Below are 16,110 nucleotides of genomic sequence, written 5' to 3'. Positions count from 1 at the left end.
CTAGTTTTTTGTAGTTTTTAGTTGAGACGGGGTTTCACCGTGTTAGCCAGGATGGTCTCGATCTCCTGACCTCGTGATCCGCCCATCTTGGCCTCCCAAAGTGCTGGGATTACAGGCTTGAGCCACCGCGCCCGGCCGAAAGATGGTTACAGTTCTAAACTATAACCTTGCAACCAGAGCTTTCTGTGGTAGATATGAGGAAAATATTATAGTAAAATAGGATACATTAGGGGAAAAAGTTTTGGCACATTCTTGCCTTCAAATTGGACCCAATAATAAACTAAATAGTAGACCACGCAATGACTTTTAAAAGAATTGGGACCAATTGTGGGATATTTAAATTTCACAGGGAAAATAATAATATAATTAATCCCAAATTCCCTTCCAGCCTTTTTTCTGTAGAGTGACATCTACCATTTCCATAAGAACCAGTGTGTGAATTTATTTATTTATTTATTTATTTTTTTAGAGAATTTGTGGTCTTGGAAAAACATGGAAGAAGCTATAGAACAGAAAATGTGACCTCCTTTCCCTACTGCCTGAACTTTTAAATTTGTTTCGTTATGTTATTTAAATTCTTCCATAAAACCTGAGTTGAATAAATGCAGATACCTAAGAAAAGGAAAAAGAGATTTTCAGTTTTAAATTTAGTTGATTTATAGATGCATTTATTTATTCATTCATCTAACGCAAAACTTCTACCATACGTCATGCACTAAGATAGTTGGTGGAATACTTTCATTAGTAATTTAGGGAGCTCACAGTTTAGTAGGGTAGCAGGCATCTAAGCAAATAGACTACGATGTGGTGTGATCTATGCAATAATCCGAGCAATGTTCAAGATAGAGAGGTATAAAAAAATAAGGAATGGTTAACTCTAAGAGAGGACCTGGGAAGGCTTCCTGGAGATCATCATAGAGTAATGCATGGACTGAATTTGAAAATCAGCTAAAAGGTTCCAGGTATCCTAAGGTATGGGGAGTGATGTTATAGGCAGGGGAATTAAATGTGTGATATATGGATACCTGAAATAACTGGATCTCTACAGGGAGCTACAAATATTTCAGTGTTCTTGGAGAATAAAGAGCTGTTGTGGAAGGGAGGAAGTATGGCAGTTAACGAGGCTGGAGTTAGATATAATGGGCATTGTAGAGTGTGATTAACAACCTGGCACTCGGCTTTTTCTGTGAGTAATAGCAAACCTTTGCATTTAAGGCAGTAAACAGGCACAATTAAACTTCTGTTTTTTAGAGATCACTTTATTGTCACTGTGGAGAAAGGATTAAAAAAAGAAAAAGCTAGAGGAATGAAGAAAGGAAGATGGATTCAAGACCCATTAGACAGGTGGAATTTGAGGATTCCTTTTATATGGGAAATGAGGGAGACAGAGTTTAGGTTAATTCCCAGGTTTCTGATTTGTGAGTGTTGTGTGACCAGCTAAAATAGGGAATAAAGGAAGATGAGAAGTATTAGGATTCCTTTAAATTATACTTTAAGTTCTGGGGTACATGTGCAGAATGTGCAGGTTTGTTACATAGGTATACATGTGCCATGGTGGTTTGCTGCACCCATCAACCTGTCATCTACATCAGGTATTTCTCCTAATGCTCTCCCTCCCCACCCCACACTCCCTGACAGGCCCCGTTGTGTGATGTGCCCCTCCCTGTGTCCATGTGTTCTCATTGTTCACCTCCCACTTATGAGTGAGAATATGCAGTGTTTGATTTTCTGTTCTTGTGTTAGTATGCTGAGAATGATGGTTTCCAGCTTCATCCATGTCCCTGCAAAGGACATGAACTCATCCTTTTTTATGGCTGCATAGTATTCCATGGTGTATATGTGCCACATTTTCTTTATTCAGCCTATCATTGATGGAAATTTAGGTTGGATCCAAATCCTTGCTATTGTAAATAGTGCTGCAGTAAACATACATGCACATGCGTCTTTATAGTAGAATGATTTATAATTCTTTGGGTATATACCCAGTAATGGGATGGCTGGGTCAAATGGTATTTCTAGTTCTAGATCCTTGAGGAATTGCCACACTGTCTTCCACAATGGTTGAATGAATTTACACTCCCACCAACAGTGTAGAAGTGTTCTTATTTCTTCAAATCCTCTCTAGCATTTGTTGTTTCCTGACTTTTTAATGATTGCCATTCTAACTGGCGTGAGATGGTATCTCACTGTGGTTTTGATTTGCATTTATCTGATGACCAGTGATGATGAGCATTTTTTCATGTTTGTTGGGTGCAAAAATGTCTTCTTTTGAGAAGCGTCTGTTCATATCCTTTGCCCACTTTTTGATGGGGTTGGGTATTTTTCTTGTAAGTTTGTTTAAGTTCTTTGTAGACTCTAGATATTAGTCCTTTGTCAGGTGGATAGATTGCAAAAATTTTCTCCCATTCTGTGGGTTGCCTGTTCATTCTGCTGATAGTTTCTTTTGCTGTGCAGAAGCTCTTTAGTTTAATTAGATCCTATTTGTCAATTTTGGCTTTTGTTGCCATTGCTTTGGGTGTTTTAGTCGTGAAGTCTTTGCCCACACCTATGTCCTGAATGGTATTGTCTAGGTTTTCTTCTAGGCTTTTTATGGTTTTAGGTCTTATGTTTAAGTCTTTAATCCACCTTGAGTTAATTTTTGTATAAGGTGTAAGAAAGGGATCCAGTTTCAGCATTCTGCATATGGCTAGCCAGTTTTCCCAACACCCTTTCTTGAATCGGGAATGCTTTCCCCATCGCTTGTTTTGGCAGGTTTGTCAAAGATCAGATGGTTGTAGATGTGTGGTGTTATTTCTGAGGCCTCTGTTCTGTTCCATTGGTCTATATATCTGTTTTGGTACCAGTACCATGCTGTTTTGGCTACTGTAGCCTTGTAGTGTAGTTTGAAGTCAGGTAGCATGATGTCTCCAGCTTTGTTCTTTTTGTTTAGGATTGTCTTGGCTGTGCGGGCTCTTTTTTGGTTCCATGTGAAATTTAAAGTAGTTTTTTCCAATTCTGTGAAGAAAGTCAATGGTAGTTTGATGGGGATAGTATTGAATCTATAAATTACTTTGGGCAGTATGGCCATTTTTACGATGTTGATTCTTCCTATCCATGAGCATGGATTGTTTTTCCATTTGTTTGTGTCCTCTCTTATTTCCTTGAGCAGTGGTTTGTAGTTCTCCTTGAAGAGGTCCTTCACATCNATTTTATTCTCTTTGTAGCAATTGTGAATGGGGGTTTCCTCATGATTTGGCTCTCTGTTAATCTGTTATTGGTGTATAGGAATGCTTGTGATTTTCGCACGTTGATTTTGTATCCTGTGACTTTGCTGAAGTTTCTTATCAGCTTAAGGAGATTCTGGGCTGAGACGATGGGGTTTTCTAAATATACAATCATGTCATCTGCAAACAGAGACAATTTGACTTCCTCTTTTCCTAATTGTTTTGTTTTTGTTTTTGTTTTTTGGCAGAGAGAGGATGAGAATTGTGAGTTATGTTTGGGAGTCAATATGAAGATGTATGTGGCACTAAAGGTTAGAAACATGGATTTGGGGGTTATAATGGTATAGGAGGCCTTTTGCAAGTCCTCAGATGAGGTTATTTTGCTCATTGCTTTCATAGCCCCTCATACTGCCCCTTTGGTAACACCACATTTGTAATTCTTTGTTAAACGTCTGGCTTCCCCTATTAGATTGTGAGCTCTGTGTTGAAAGGGATCTTACCTGTTCTGTTCACCAAAACATTTCCAGTGCCAAACTTGGTATCTGGCACATGATACAGAATACATGGGAATGGGCATGATTGCCCCCAGAGGAAGAGGGTGTAGAGTGAGAAAAAAGATATTCAGCAGCCACACATTGAGTAACATGTGGCCACACAGGTGTTACTGTATGTGACTCTGCCAGGAAGGCCCCCCAAGGAGTACTACCTTACAGGTGTGAGTGGAGGACAGAGAGCTAGCAAAGGAAATAGAGAAAAGAGCTTGGATAGTTATAAGGTGAATCAAGAAAGAGTACATCAAGATGGAAAGTTAAGAAAGGCCTAGTGCAGTGGCTCAGGCCTATAATCCCAGCACTTTGGGAGGTTGAGGTTGGTGGATCACTTGAGGTCAGGAGTTCGAGACCAGCTTGACCAACATGGCACCACCTCGTCTCTACTAAAAATACAAAAATTAGCCAGGTGTGGTGGCAGGCCCTGTAGTCCCAGCTACTTGGGAGGCTGAGGCAAGAGAACGGCTTGAACTTGGGAGGCGGAGGTTGTGGTGAGCTGAGATCGGCACCACTGCACTCCAGCCTGGGCAACAGAGTCAGACTCCGTCTCAAAAAAAAAAAAAAAGGTAGAAAGGGAATGATTTATAGGTTCAAATGCCCTGAGAATTCGAGTTAAATATGACCTGAGATTTTATGGACTGATATGAGAACATAACCAGTATTTACAAACTGTTGTTGGCTTGTTTGTTTGTTTTAGGGAAACAGAATTAAATGGTATTTTATGTCAGCATAAGGCAAAAAGACAGAATCAAAATCAAGCCTTTTTAAAAAGGTTGTTAGAAACTAAGAGATAGTCTCTCAATAAGGGCAGTAAAGCCATTTTTTTCTCATTTTTTGGAAAAGAGATGTTGGAACAGTTAGCTGTTCCTTTGGCAATAGTTTTCTTGCATGTGGGGCATGTGTTAAATAAAAAATGTGTTTCTTTAAATGTTAGCATCACACTCAGTATGGTGAGAGACTGTTACTCGGAGAGCCGCATGGCACTAAGACCAATTGAGGACAGGGCAGTTGACTGAAATGACAGGCAGAATTGCCCATGCTACTTAAATTACATCTCTGTCTCTTGCTATATCCGTATTTGCTGTATACAACATATTGTCATGCAGTTCTAATTGAATTTGGGTAAATTAAATGTTCATATGGAAGTAACTTCACTATATATTTCAGAGGGAGGGAGGAAGAACTTGTAGAGAGCAATTTGTAATTTGTGGATTGCTATGTATTTTTTTAATGGGGGCTTTAAACTTTTCCTATAAAATTGCTCAAAACCTTTTATATTCTTTTATTACAAAAGGTAAACACACTGGTATGGTTAAAATGTAATTTTACCAGATATGAATGTACATAATATTTCATTAACCTAGAATGTTATATTTGTATTACGTTTCCAGTTATATAAATTGTCATATGCGTTTGTTGCTTGATGCTAGAACAACTTCATTAGATAGACAGGACCGATTATATTTATTGTTTTATGAATATTCAAGATCTTGTTTTAAGATCAGAATCCTGTAATCTTTTCATTTGATATTATTCATCAAAAGTGTACCAAATTATAAGTGTCTGTGTGTTATGTCAATCTAATCTGATATTAAGGAAATACATAAATTGGAGAAAGAAATGGCCTCCTTTATACATTTTGATGTTTTTGCTGTACCTTCATTTTTTCAGGTCCTTGCTGTCAAATAGGGTCTTTTAGAACTCTTTCTAGGAAGAAAGAAAGATTTTGTAACTTCATTTTTATTTCAGTGAAGTTTTATATAAAGCCTTCATAAAATTTTGTGTCATAGGTTTTTAGGTGGGAGGAGATCAAATATGTGTGCTATTGGAAAAGATTACCAAAACCCCCCCCAGAATATTGTCAGATTAGGAGTGAAACTCCTAATATATTATTAGGATTAGAGAAACTCCTAATATAATCCCTGTACTTTCTATTTTGGGTTACTGTTGATGAAGTTAGTTTAATGGAGGTGTCAGCATTTAAAAACACAGTGAAATAGAATTAAAAAATCACAATGCATTACATATAGTAGGGATATTAACTCATAATTTTGTTTCAGAAAAAAGTATATGTTTATGTGTACCAGGTCACAGAAGTAAGATGTATTTCTTACTGTGTTTTCAATTCGAAAACACTGGCCTAGAAAACTCTTTAATTCATTTTGTTATCTTCCAGCCTTTGTTACCTTATTGAATGGGGAACAAGCCCAGAATGCAATTCAGATGTTTCATCAATATTCTTTTAGAGGAAAAGACTTAATAGTCCAGCTTCAGCCAACAGATGCTTTGCTGTGTATTACCAATCTACCCATTTCTTTTACATTAGAAGAGTTTGAAGAACTTGTTCGTGCTTATGGAAATATTGAGAGATGTTTTCTGGTCTATAGCGAAGTTACTGGCCATTCCAAAGGCTATGGATTTGTGGAATACATGAAAAAGGACTTTGCTGCAAAGGCTAGATTGGAGCTATTGGGTAAACAGTTGGGAGCATCAGCACTCTTTGCACAATGGATGGATGTTAATCTATTGGCTTCAGAGCTCATTCATTCTAAGTGCCTTTGTATTGATAAACTGCCCAGTGACTACAGGGATTCAGAAGAGCTGTTGCACATTTTTTCCAGTGTCCATAAACCTGTATTTTGCCAGGTAGGTATTTTAAAGAGATTATTGGAAATATTTTAAAATATATACATATGTATCTAATCTACATACACTCACAGATTTATCATACCTGTATGATTAACACAATGGATAATTTAACTCTGCATTATTCTGTAGGGAAGACTTTGATCTCATGGGAAATTTTAAATCAGTTCCTCTGTTTATGGGCCAAAGTATATTGTTCTGTAGTTAAGTATGCCTTAGCAAATCCATTGCTTGCTCATTCACCTCATTCCATCCATTCGTCCCTCCATTTTTCCATCAATCCATTCATCTATCCAACTTCTATTTACCATCTTCTGTGTGCCAGACACTATGCCAAGTGTCGGAAAGGCAGAGAATGGAAAGATACTCTATCTCAATGCCTCACAGTTTTGTAGAAGAGACGGACAAGTAAGCAAATAATTGCAAATCCTATATGAAGAGTGATATAATGGAGGATAGAAAAGTATTATGAAGTTTAAAAGGAATGTGTAGTTCTATCTTAATGTGGTCACGGTAGGTTAGATATCTAGAGAAGATCCTGAAAACTGATAACACTGGCAAGACTTTTCAAGCACTTTATCATAGTAAAATTAAATACATTCTAATAAATAAATAAATATATATACTGTATATAACTCTTTTCCTTACAGAGTTTTGATAGGAACTGATCAATTATTTCTCTCGTTTTTCTCCATTTCTTCCTTCTCCCTTTTCCCTTTTACTGCACTCCCTTCCCATCCACGCTCCTTTTCCTCTTACCTCTCGTTTCCTCTCCTCCTTTGTATTTTTCTTTAATCATACATTTGTTGATTTCCTAGTATTGCAGTAAAAATTTTGGAGTTGGAGTACCTATCTATGTATATAATTAAATATATTATTTAATATTAACTATATTAAAATGTATATATTTATTATTTAACTTGATAGTTAAAATTGTATTTATCATGTATAACATGATGTTTTGAAGTATATATACATTGTGGAATGGCTAAATCGAGCTAATTAACATATGTATTACTTCACATAGTTGTCATTTTTGTGGTAAGAACACAACATCCACTCTTGTAGCATTTTTCAAGAATACCATATGTTGTTATTAACTGTAGTCATCATGTTGTCCAAAAGATCTTTTGAACCTGTTTCTCTTACCCAACTGAAATGTTGCATCCTTTGACCAGTATCTCCCCAAGCCCCGACACAAATCGCCCCAGCCCCTGGTATCCACTATTCTACACTATACTTCTATGAGATCAACTTTTTAAGCTTCCACACGTGGGTGAAATTTTGCAGTAATATATATTTTTAACAATTTTTTTGAGACAGGATCTTTCTCTGTTGCCCAGGCTGGAATCATGGCCCACAGTAGTCCCACACTCCTGGGTTCAAGCGATCTTCTTATCTCAGCCTCCCAAGTAGCTAGGACTAGAAGTCCACATCACCATGCCCAGCTATTTTTTAATTTTCTTTTTTTTGTAGTAGAGACTCGGTCTCGCTATATTGCCAGGCTGGTCTCAAACTCCTGGGCTCAAGTGATCCTCCTGCCTTGGCCTCCCAAAGCTCTAGGATTAGCTTATTGATATGTTCTTCTTGAATACTAAGAATTATATAATGTTGTCATCCTGTGGCCTTTATTTGAGGCCTTTGAAACAGATGTAAAGAGAAAAGCCATTTATCATAAATTGTATTTGAATTGTGAACCTCAGGGTTGGAAGAGCCCTTAGAGATTATCTAGTATAGCTTTACATGTCATAGAAAATATTTGCTACCATTTTTTTGAGTGACCATTTAGCTTCTGCTAAAATACTTCCAAAGAGTGGAAAATTAACTAGATCACAAGTGAGACCATTGTGTCGTTGAGTGACTCTCATGTTGAACTGAAATAGCCGTCTCTGAAACTACTAATGCTGTGGACTTAAAATGATTTTGTTTTTTGAAAGACTTAAAATATTATAATTTATACCGGCATAAAGATCATTATAATGAAATAGAATAATAAAAAACATTTGTAAAGTTTTCAAAAGACTAATAAAGCAGCTTTGAGATGGCTCTTTATCAGTGGGTCTGTTAACTTCAGGCTCTTTTGCATGGTAGGTTGGCATAGACTATATTAAAGACACAGCCTTTTGCCTTGTGGTCAAGAGACCAAAATGATTAATTAATGGCTTTTACAAACCTGATTTTAAGACCTGGTTTGGATTATAAGAGGAATAGGGTTGTTAGAGAAATGTTTACAAGAGGTAGATGTTTTCCTTTACCTGTGTGATTGGAAAAGCTTTGGGTAGGAAAAGATATTTGATGACAGTTTTTAAAGGAAGAAATAATGTGAAGGAAAAGATAGAAATCTGATCTAAATATACAAGGAAGTAGAAGAAAGATAAGCTTCAAAAACAAGAGAAAAGAAACTGAGAAGGACTGAGAAGTGATTTAGTTGTAATATCAGCTTATGAGATGGCAAACCCAAATAGAAGTATTGGAAATGTGTCTGCTCAAAGACATACTAAGCTGAATTTTGTGTCATTTATCACTTTATAGTGTGAATGTATTTAAGATAATTCAGACGTGTTCAAAACCTAGAAACGCTTTAGTGTCTTATCTTGTTCTTATTTTCGCTCTTTGTACTAGTCTTTTCAGATCCAGGACTTTAGTGTCTTCCTTTACAGTCTTACAGGTGGGTGACTGGAAATAAATCGAGTTCTACATGGCAGGAGTTTATTTAGGGCACATTCAGAAATAAAAGTTGTGTGTTGCCTTTAATAAACCTGGGGCACAGTTTTCCTAAATAAGGTTTGCCTTGGTATACTTGACTAAATTCCTGGGATCTTCCTAAAATAGTGAAATAAAAATGAAATGTTCCTCCTACCTTCTCTTGATAATAGTAACTTTATTTTCCATTGATGTGTGGTCAAATAATTTGTTCAGTATGTTTCACTGTCCATGTACCTGGTGATTTTCTTTTAAGGAAAGGGGTAATTATTGTGTCCTCATATTTTCCTATAAATTAACAGTTTATATGTTTCTTAATATGTTGAGACTATTGCCATTTGGGCTTTTACTGTTGAAATAAATAAGAAAATCAAAGAATTGAATAGAGACTTGACAGGCTCCTATCTTCCTGTCTTCAGGAAGAAGTACATCTAAGCAATTAGTAAACATTTTCATAAAGAAAGAATACATTATTTCCACCAGTATCATGCTCCAATGCACTTGTTCTTGAATTTGAAAATTATATATTGTAAATAAATGTTTCTAAGTAAAGATCGGAATTACTGTTTAATAGAATGTATTGTATCAGCTTGCACAGGATGAAGGTAGTTACGTTGGTGGCTTTGCAGTGGTTGAATATAGCACTGTGGAGCATGCTGAAGAGGTCCAGCAGGCAGCAGATGGTATGACCATCAAGGGCAGCAAAGTCCAGGTTTCCTTCTGTGCCCCCGGAGCGCCAGGGCGAAGTACATTAGCAGCATTGATAGCGGCTCAACGTGTGGTAAGTTTTTTCTCTTTCTTTCTCTTTTTTTAGAGTGTAGAAAATTCTAATACTATTTTAATCTATCCAATCTAGCCAAAGTAATTGATTGTCAAGTGCACTATCATTGCGTTTCCATCACACTGAAGACTTTCCTTTTTTAAAAAAAAGTTAGTTAAATGGTTTCTTTGTTAAGTCAAGCCAGAAGTCATTACCAAAAAAAGAAATTGTGTTTAGTAAAGTGTATTTATCTTGAGAAATTTTCGAAGGAATTTCATTTATTCAGCAAATATTGACTTCCTCTTGTGTTCTAAATTTTGAGTGTAACATGCCTCCTTTTTCTTTTTCTTTTCTTTTTTAAGTTTTGAGATGTAGTTTCACTCTTTCACGCAGGCTGGAGTGCAGTGGCGCAATCTCGGCTCACTGCAGCGTCTGCCTCCTGGGTTCAAGCAATTCTCCTGCCTCAGTCTCCCAAGTAGCTGGGACTACAGGCACATGCCACCACGCCCGGCTAATTTTGTATTTTTAGTAGAGACAGGGTGTTGGCCAGGCTGGTCTGAAACTCCTGACCCCAGGTGATCCGCTCACCTCAGCCTCCCAAAGTGCTGGGATTACAGGCATGAGCCACCACACCCAGCCGCCTCTTTTTTCAAGAAGTTTTCAGAGGAAAATACATGCCTGCTTTTTGCTTACATGGCACATTGTGCTTACTTCTTTATAGTAACTGTCTACTCATTCTTCTCTACTTCTATAGCCTGGGGAATCCTTGGAGATGGAGACTATACCTTCTTCACAGTTTCTACCCTAGTACTTAGCATAGTAAATATTTGTTAATTGAATGAAGGAAGGAATACACTTTTGAAGGAATTGGGAAAGACTTTATGCTGAAGGTGACATTTGAGTGTGACATTAACGAATGGATGAGATATTGACTTGTGTTGCTGAGAAGTGAATAGGATTGCCAGAGAAATACAGATTTTTGCTGGAGATACTTACACTAAAATAATCATTCATTGTTTATCTGAACTTCAAATTTAACTGCACATTCTGTATTTTTACTTGCTACATCTGGCAACCCTAAAATGGGAAAGTGAGTAGTCACTCTAGGTGGAACAGAAACACTTACACAGTGGTATGAGCTGAATTTACATGCTTGAGGAGTGGTAAGTGGTCTGGTTGCAGAGTGCATATGAGTATGCTTAGATGTAGGTTAATGCCAAAGCAAGGAAGACTATTGAGTACTCAGCCAATTATATAGGTATACATGTGCCACGTTGGTTTGCTGCACCCATCAACTCATCATTACACTGGGCGTTTCTCTCAGTGCTGTCACTCCCCCAGCCCCCCACCCCTCGACAGGCCCCGGTGTGATGTTTCCCACCCTGTGTCCATGTGTTCTCATTGTAACACAATGAGTAATGGGATTGCTGGGTCAAATGGTATTTCTAGTTCTAGATCCTTGAGGAGTTGCCACACTGTCTTCCACAGTGGTTGAACTAATTTACACTCCCACCAACAGTGTATAAAAGCATTCCTATTTCTCCACATCCTCGCCAGCATCTGTTGTTTCCTGACTTTTTAATGATTACCACTCTAACTGGCGTGAGATGATATCTCACTGTGGTTTTGATTTGCATTTCTCTGATGACCAGTGACGATGAGCAGTTTTTCATGTGTCCGTTGACTGCATAAATGTCTTCTTTTGAGACGTGTCTGTTCATACCCTTTGCCCACTTTTTGATGGGGTTGATTTTTTCTTGTAAATTTGTTTAAGTTTTTTGTAGATTCTGGATATATTAGCCCTTTGTCAGATGGGTAGATCGCAAAAATTTTCTCCCGTTCTGTGGGTTGCCTGTTCACTCTGATGGTAGTTTCTTTTAATGCCCTAGAAGAAAACCTAGGCCATACCATTCAGGACATAGGCATGGGCAAAGACTTCATGACTAAAACACCAAAAGCAATGGCAACAAAAGCCAAAATAGACAAATGGGATCTAATTAAACTAAAGAGCTTTTGCACAGCAAAAGATACTGGGGTTTATAACCAGAGTTGCTTGAAGAATTAGGCCTCGCTTGTTGTCACCATTTCTTAATTTCCCATCTCCCTCTCAAGTTTAATGCAATGTAGTTTCTGCCTCCACTATTCAAGTGAATTTGTTCTCATTAAGTTAATGGGGGTTTTTTAAATATTCAGATCTAGTGACTACATTTCAGTCTTTTATTGGTCGGTCCCTTTGCAACATTTAAAACCTTCTACTGACTGGGCACGGTGGCTCATACCAGTAATCCAAGCACTTTGGGAGGCCAAGGTGGGAGGATTGTTTGAGCCCAGGAGCTCGAGACTAGTCTGGGAAACATGGTGAAGCCCCTGTCTCTACAAAAAGTTAGCTAGACTTAGTGGTTTGCACCTGTTAGTCCCAGCTACTTGGGAGGCTGAGGTGGAAGAATAACCTGAACCCAGGAGTTTGAGGCTGCAGTGAGCTGTGATTATACCACTGCGCTCCAGCCTGGGTGACAAAGCAAGACCCTGTCTCAAAAACAAAACAAAACTCTCTACTACCTTGAATTCTGCCACACCATTCATTTTCCTATCTGCCTGTGTGTTCTTTCCCTAACTTATTTTTTCTCCCTAAGAGCTGATATCAGTAGATTTCCATATTTGGCCTTCTCATTTTCTTCCTGTTATTTATGCCTATTAGTGATTACTTTCAAGCATATAATTTTAGACCAAACTGCTCTCAGTACTAAATTAATATTTCCAAAGGATTCTTAGACATTCCCACTTCATGCTATATAAATAGTTCAATTTCACCATTTCAAAGAAGACTATTTTTTTCTGGGACTTGCTTTTCTATGTTCTATAATATCTATATATGGCATCAGTTCATCCAAACTAAAACTATGTGAATCAAAACTCAGTTAATTGTGATTGGTCTCCCTCACCCACTTTCTAATGTAAATGTCAGAAATACTAGCACATCATTTCAATTTCATCTCCTAAGATCTCTCAAATCCTTGGGACCTTGTCAGCATCTTAATTACTTCACTCAGAATCTTATCTTTTCTCACCTCTCTGATTAGAATAATTCCCTATGTGGTCCCATGTCGTTAGTCTTTCCCCTTCTAATCCATCTTGCACAGTGCACAGGAGAGATCTTTCTCATCCTCAAATCAGCTTATGTCATTCTCTTGCTTAATATTCTTTAATGCCTGCTTAAGTTCACCTTCCTTAGCATGGCATGCGGGCCCTTTACGGTCAGATAGTAGTGACAGTGAGAAATCTCAGTCTTAAAAATAAGGTATTCTAGATAACATTTTCTATAGGTTTTTGGTACATATCCTTTGGAAATACCAAGTTTTCTGAGTTTTTTTAAATATCATAAATAGGTGCTGAACTTTATCAGAATATTTCTATAACTATTGAGATAATCGTGATTTATCCTTAAGTTCATTAGTGTCATTTGAGAGTTACACATTCTGTCTTTATCCTGCTGGTGATTGTCCCTGTCCCTAACTTTTTTTTTTTTTTTGAAATAGAGTCTTGCTTTGTCGTTCAGGCTGGAGTGTGTGGCACAATCTTGGCTCACTGCAACCTCTGCCTGCCGGGTTCAGGCAATTCTCGTGACTCAGCCACCTGAGTAGCGGAATTACAGGCATGCACCACCACATCCAGCTAATTTTTGTATTTTTAGTAGAGACAGGGTTTCACCATGTTGGCCAGACTGGTCTTGAACTCCTGACCTCAAGCGATCTGCCTGCCTCAGCCTCCCAAAGTGCTGGGATTACAGGGGTGAGCCACTGTGCCCGGCCAATTGTCCCTAACTTTTTAACATGCATAGGTTTATCAGAACTTCTGTCTACCCACTTATTCTCACCTCCATCTGCTTCCTCCTTCCTACTATACCTATCATCATGTTGGTGTCTACATTTTTACATTAGGATAGTCTTAAATGTTTTTGGGTTGTTTTTATGGTTGTGTCTTTGCATATAAGATTAAAATTACGATATTGCATACCTCAATTTCAACATATTATATAATAACATCTTGCATTTATTTCTTTTCTCGCTGGATTGCTTCCTCCTAGGGCATTTCGAAAGATAGTATTCTTGTGGTAAAAACTTGAGAACTTGTATAGTTGAGAATGTTTTATTTCTTTGTGATATTAATTAACTTAGATTAATTTAAAATCTAGGCTCAGAGTTCTTTTCTTACAATACTTTGAAAATATTAATTCATTATCTTCTTGAATCTAATGTTGATGCTGAGAAAGAAGACATCTTATAATTGATTTGTTTCTTGTTCCCTTGTAGAGATATGTTCTTTTAAAGGAAGCCTTTTTAGAAGCGTTTTCGTGTTGTGTGTTATTGGCTGTGATGTTCTTAAAATTTTCACACAAAAGAAATGTGACTAAGTGTGTTTTTTTTCTTGTAAAATCATGTTGTGGGAGACTGTGAACCCTTTCATTCTATGCTCTTCAATTGTTCTTTAATAATGGGAAATTTCTCAGCCATTATTTCTTCAAAGATCTTATTTTCTTCTCCTTCAGGGACTTCTAATATCACAGGTGCTGATGCTTCTACCTCCATTTTCTTCGCCACCCAGCTTTTTCTTGTTTGTTGGAATTTTCAGTTTCTTTAACTGGATCTTTAAGATCACTATTTTGGGCCAGTGTGGTAGCTCACGTCTGTAATCCCAGCACTTTGGGAGGCCAAGGCAGGTGGATCACCTGAGGTCAGGCGTTCGAGACCAGCCTGGCCAACATGGTGAAACTCAGTCTCTACTAAAAATACAAAAGAAAAATAGCCAGGCGTGGTGGCAGGCACCTGTAATCCCAACTACTTGGGAGGCTGAGGCAGGAGAATTGCTTGAACCCGGGAGGCAGAGGTTGCAGTGAGCCGAGATCATGCCATTTCACTCCAGACTGGGCGACACAGCAAGACTCTGAGATCTCAAAAATAAAACTTACTATTTTGTCTTTTAGTCACATGTATTCTACTATTTAACCTATCTGTTAAAGCACAGGGTAATAATAATGCTTCATGAATTCCTTCAGTTTCTTTATCTATAGAATGGAGATAATACCAACCTTATAGAACTGGCTTTTTGAGGATTAAATGATCTAATTCATGTAAAGTGTTTAGAACAATGCCAAGTCTATAGTAAGTGAGGGCTGCTATTATTTTTTCTCCATACTTATGTTTTTCATAATCTGGCATTTCTCATTGGTAATTCTTTATAACTGCTTGTCCTTCCTTCATGTTATGAGTAAAAATCCATTTTATTTTTGTAATGTCTATTACATTTATTTGACATTCTTATTATTTCCTATTCATGATTCTGCTTTCTGTCTTATAGGTGGTTCAGTTTGTTGCTTTTATTTTTTAGTGACTGCATTCTCCAAATGTCTAGCTATTTTTCTTTTGAATGTATGAATATAAATTTCCTGTGGGGGCTGTCACCTTTCTGTATGTCACTGTTTAGGGGTTGTGGGGAGGGGGATGGACAGAGGGAAGCTAAAGCCTGGTCTTAGCTAGGGTTTAGGGAAGGCAGGCAAGGACCTCAGGGCAGAGAAGTTCTGCCTTCACCATCTAGGCTTGAGCCCAGACCTTTTCCTACCCCAGCCAGGCAGCCCTGCACCTTAGAGAGCCTCTCTTCATTTCCATTTCCACCCCTGCTCTTTTCCAAGTTCTTCCTTCCTCCGCTGTAACTCTTCTATCCTGCAGAGTGGGTGTGGGAGGACCTGAGAAGGTCGGGGAGCTGGGAAGGTTTTCAGTGACCAGCTGGTCTGCCCGCCTAGTGTTATCTTGTCCCCATTGTCTCTGCACTTGCGTGCCATCCTGCTGTTCGTTGGTCCTATGGCTGTCACTGGGGTGATGCTGCTGTTTTCCCACCTTGCTGTCCTGGCCAAGAAAGCCATGCTCTCTGAAGGCAAACACAACTCAAAAGCGCTTCCCTGAATTATCCTGTGTGTGGACCCATGCGCTCTCATGCTCTCTGCTGATGTTTACCTTCACATCTTCTATCTCCCCAGGGGTTTCTCACAGGCTTTATGTCAGTTTCTTGGATGCATCACCTTCTCCCTCTCAATTTCGCAGTATCTGGGTTGGCAAAAGTTTCCAGTTGTCCTTGTCAGTTCTCCATTTTCTCATAGCTCAAAGATTTTATCTTTTATGTAATTATATATATTAATATCCCCATCCATCAAGCTGGTTTTTATTTTATTTTATTTTATTTTATTTTATTTTATTTT

General features: G+C 37.9%; 1 protein-coding gene across 1 annotated transcript in view; it reads left to right on the top strand.

Moving 5' to 3' along the window:
* Positions 1-16,110, top strand: part of RAVER2 (ribonucleoprotein, PTB binding 2) — a 98,761-nt gene that overhangs the window by 31,791 nt on the left and 50,860 nt on the right. Inside the window, exons 4-5 of the mRNA XM_017877271.1 lie at positions 5,928-6,397; positions 9,690-9,881. Of these exons, the coding sequence (XP_017732760.1) occupies positions 5,928-6,397; positions 9,690-9,881 (662 nt within the window). The remainder of the gene's footprint in view (positions 1-5,927; positions 6,398-9,689; positions 9,882-16,110) is intronic.

Source organism: Rhinopithecus bieti, unplaced genomic scaffold, assembly GCF_001698545.2.
Source record: "Rhinopithecus bieti isolate Rb0 unplaced genomic scaffold, ASM169854v2 scaffold_6380, whole genome shotgun sequence".
Lineage (NCBI taxonomy): Eukaryota > Metazoa > Chordata > Mammalia > Primates > Cercopithecidae > Rhinopithecus > Rhinopithecus bieti.
The sequence above is the reverse complement of the archived record's forward strand: the minus strand, read 5'-3'. Positions and strand labels throughout refer to the sequence as shown.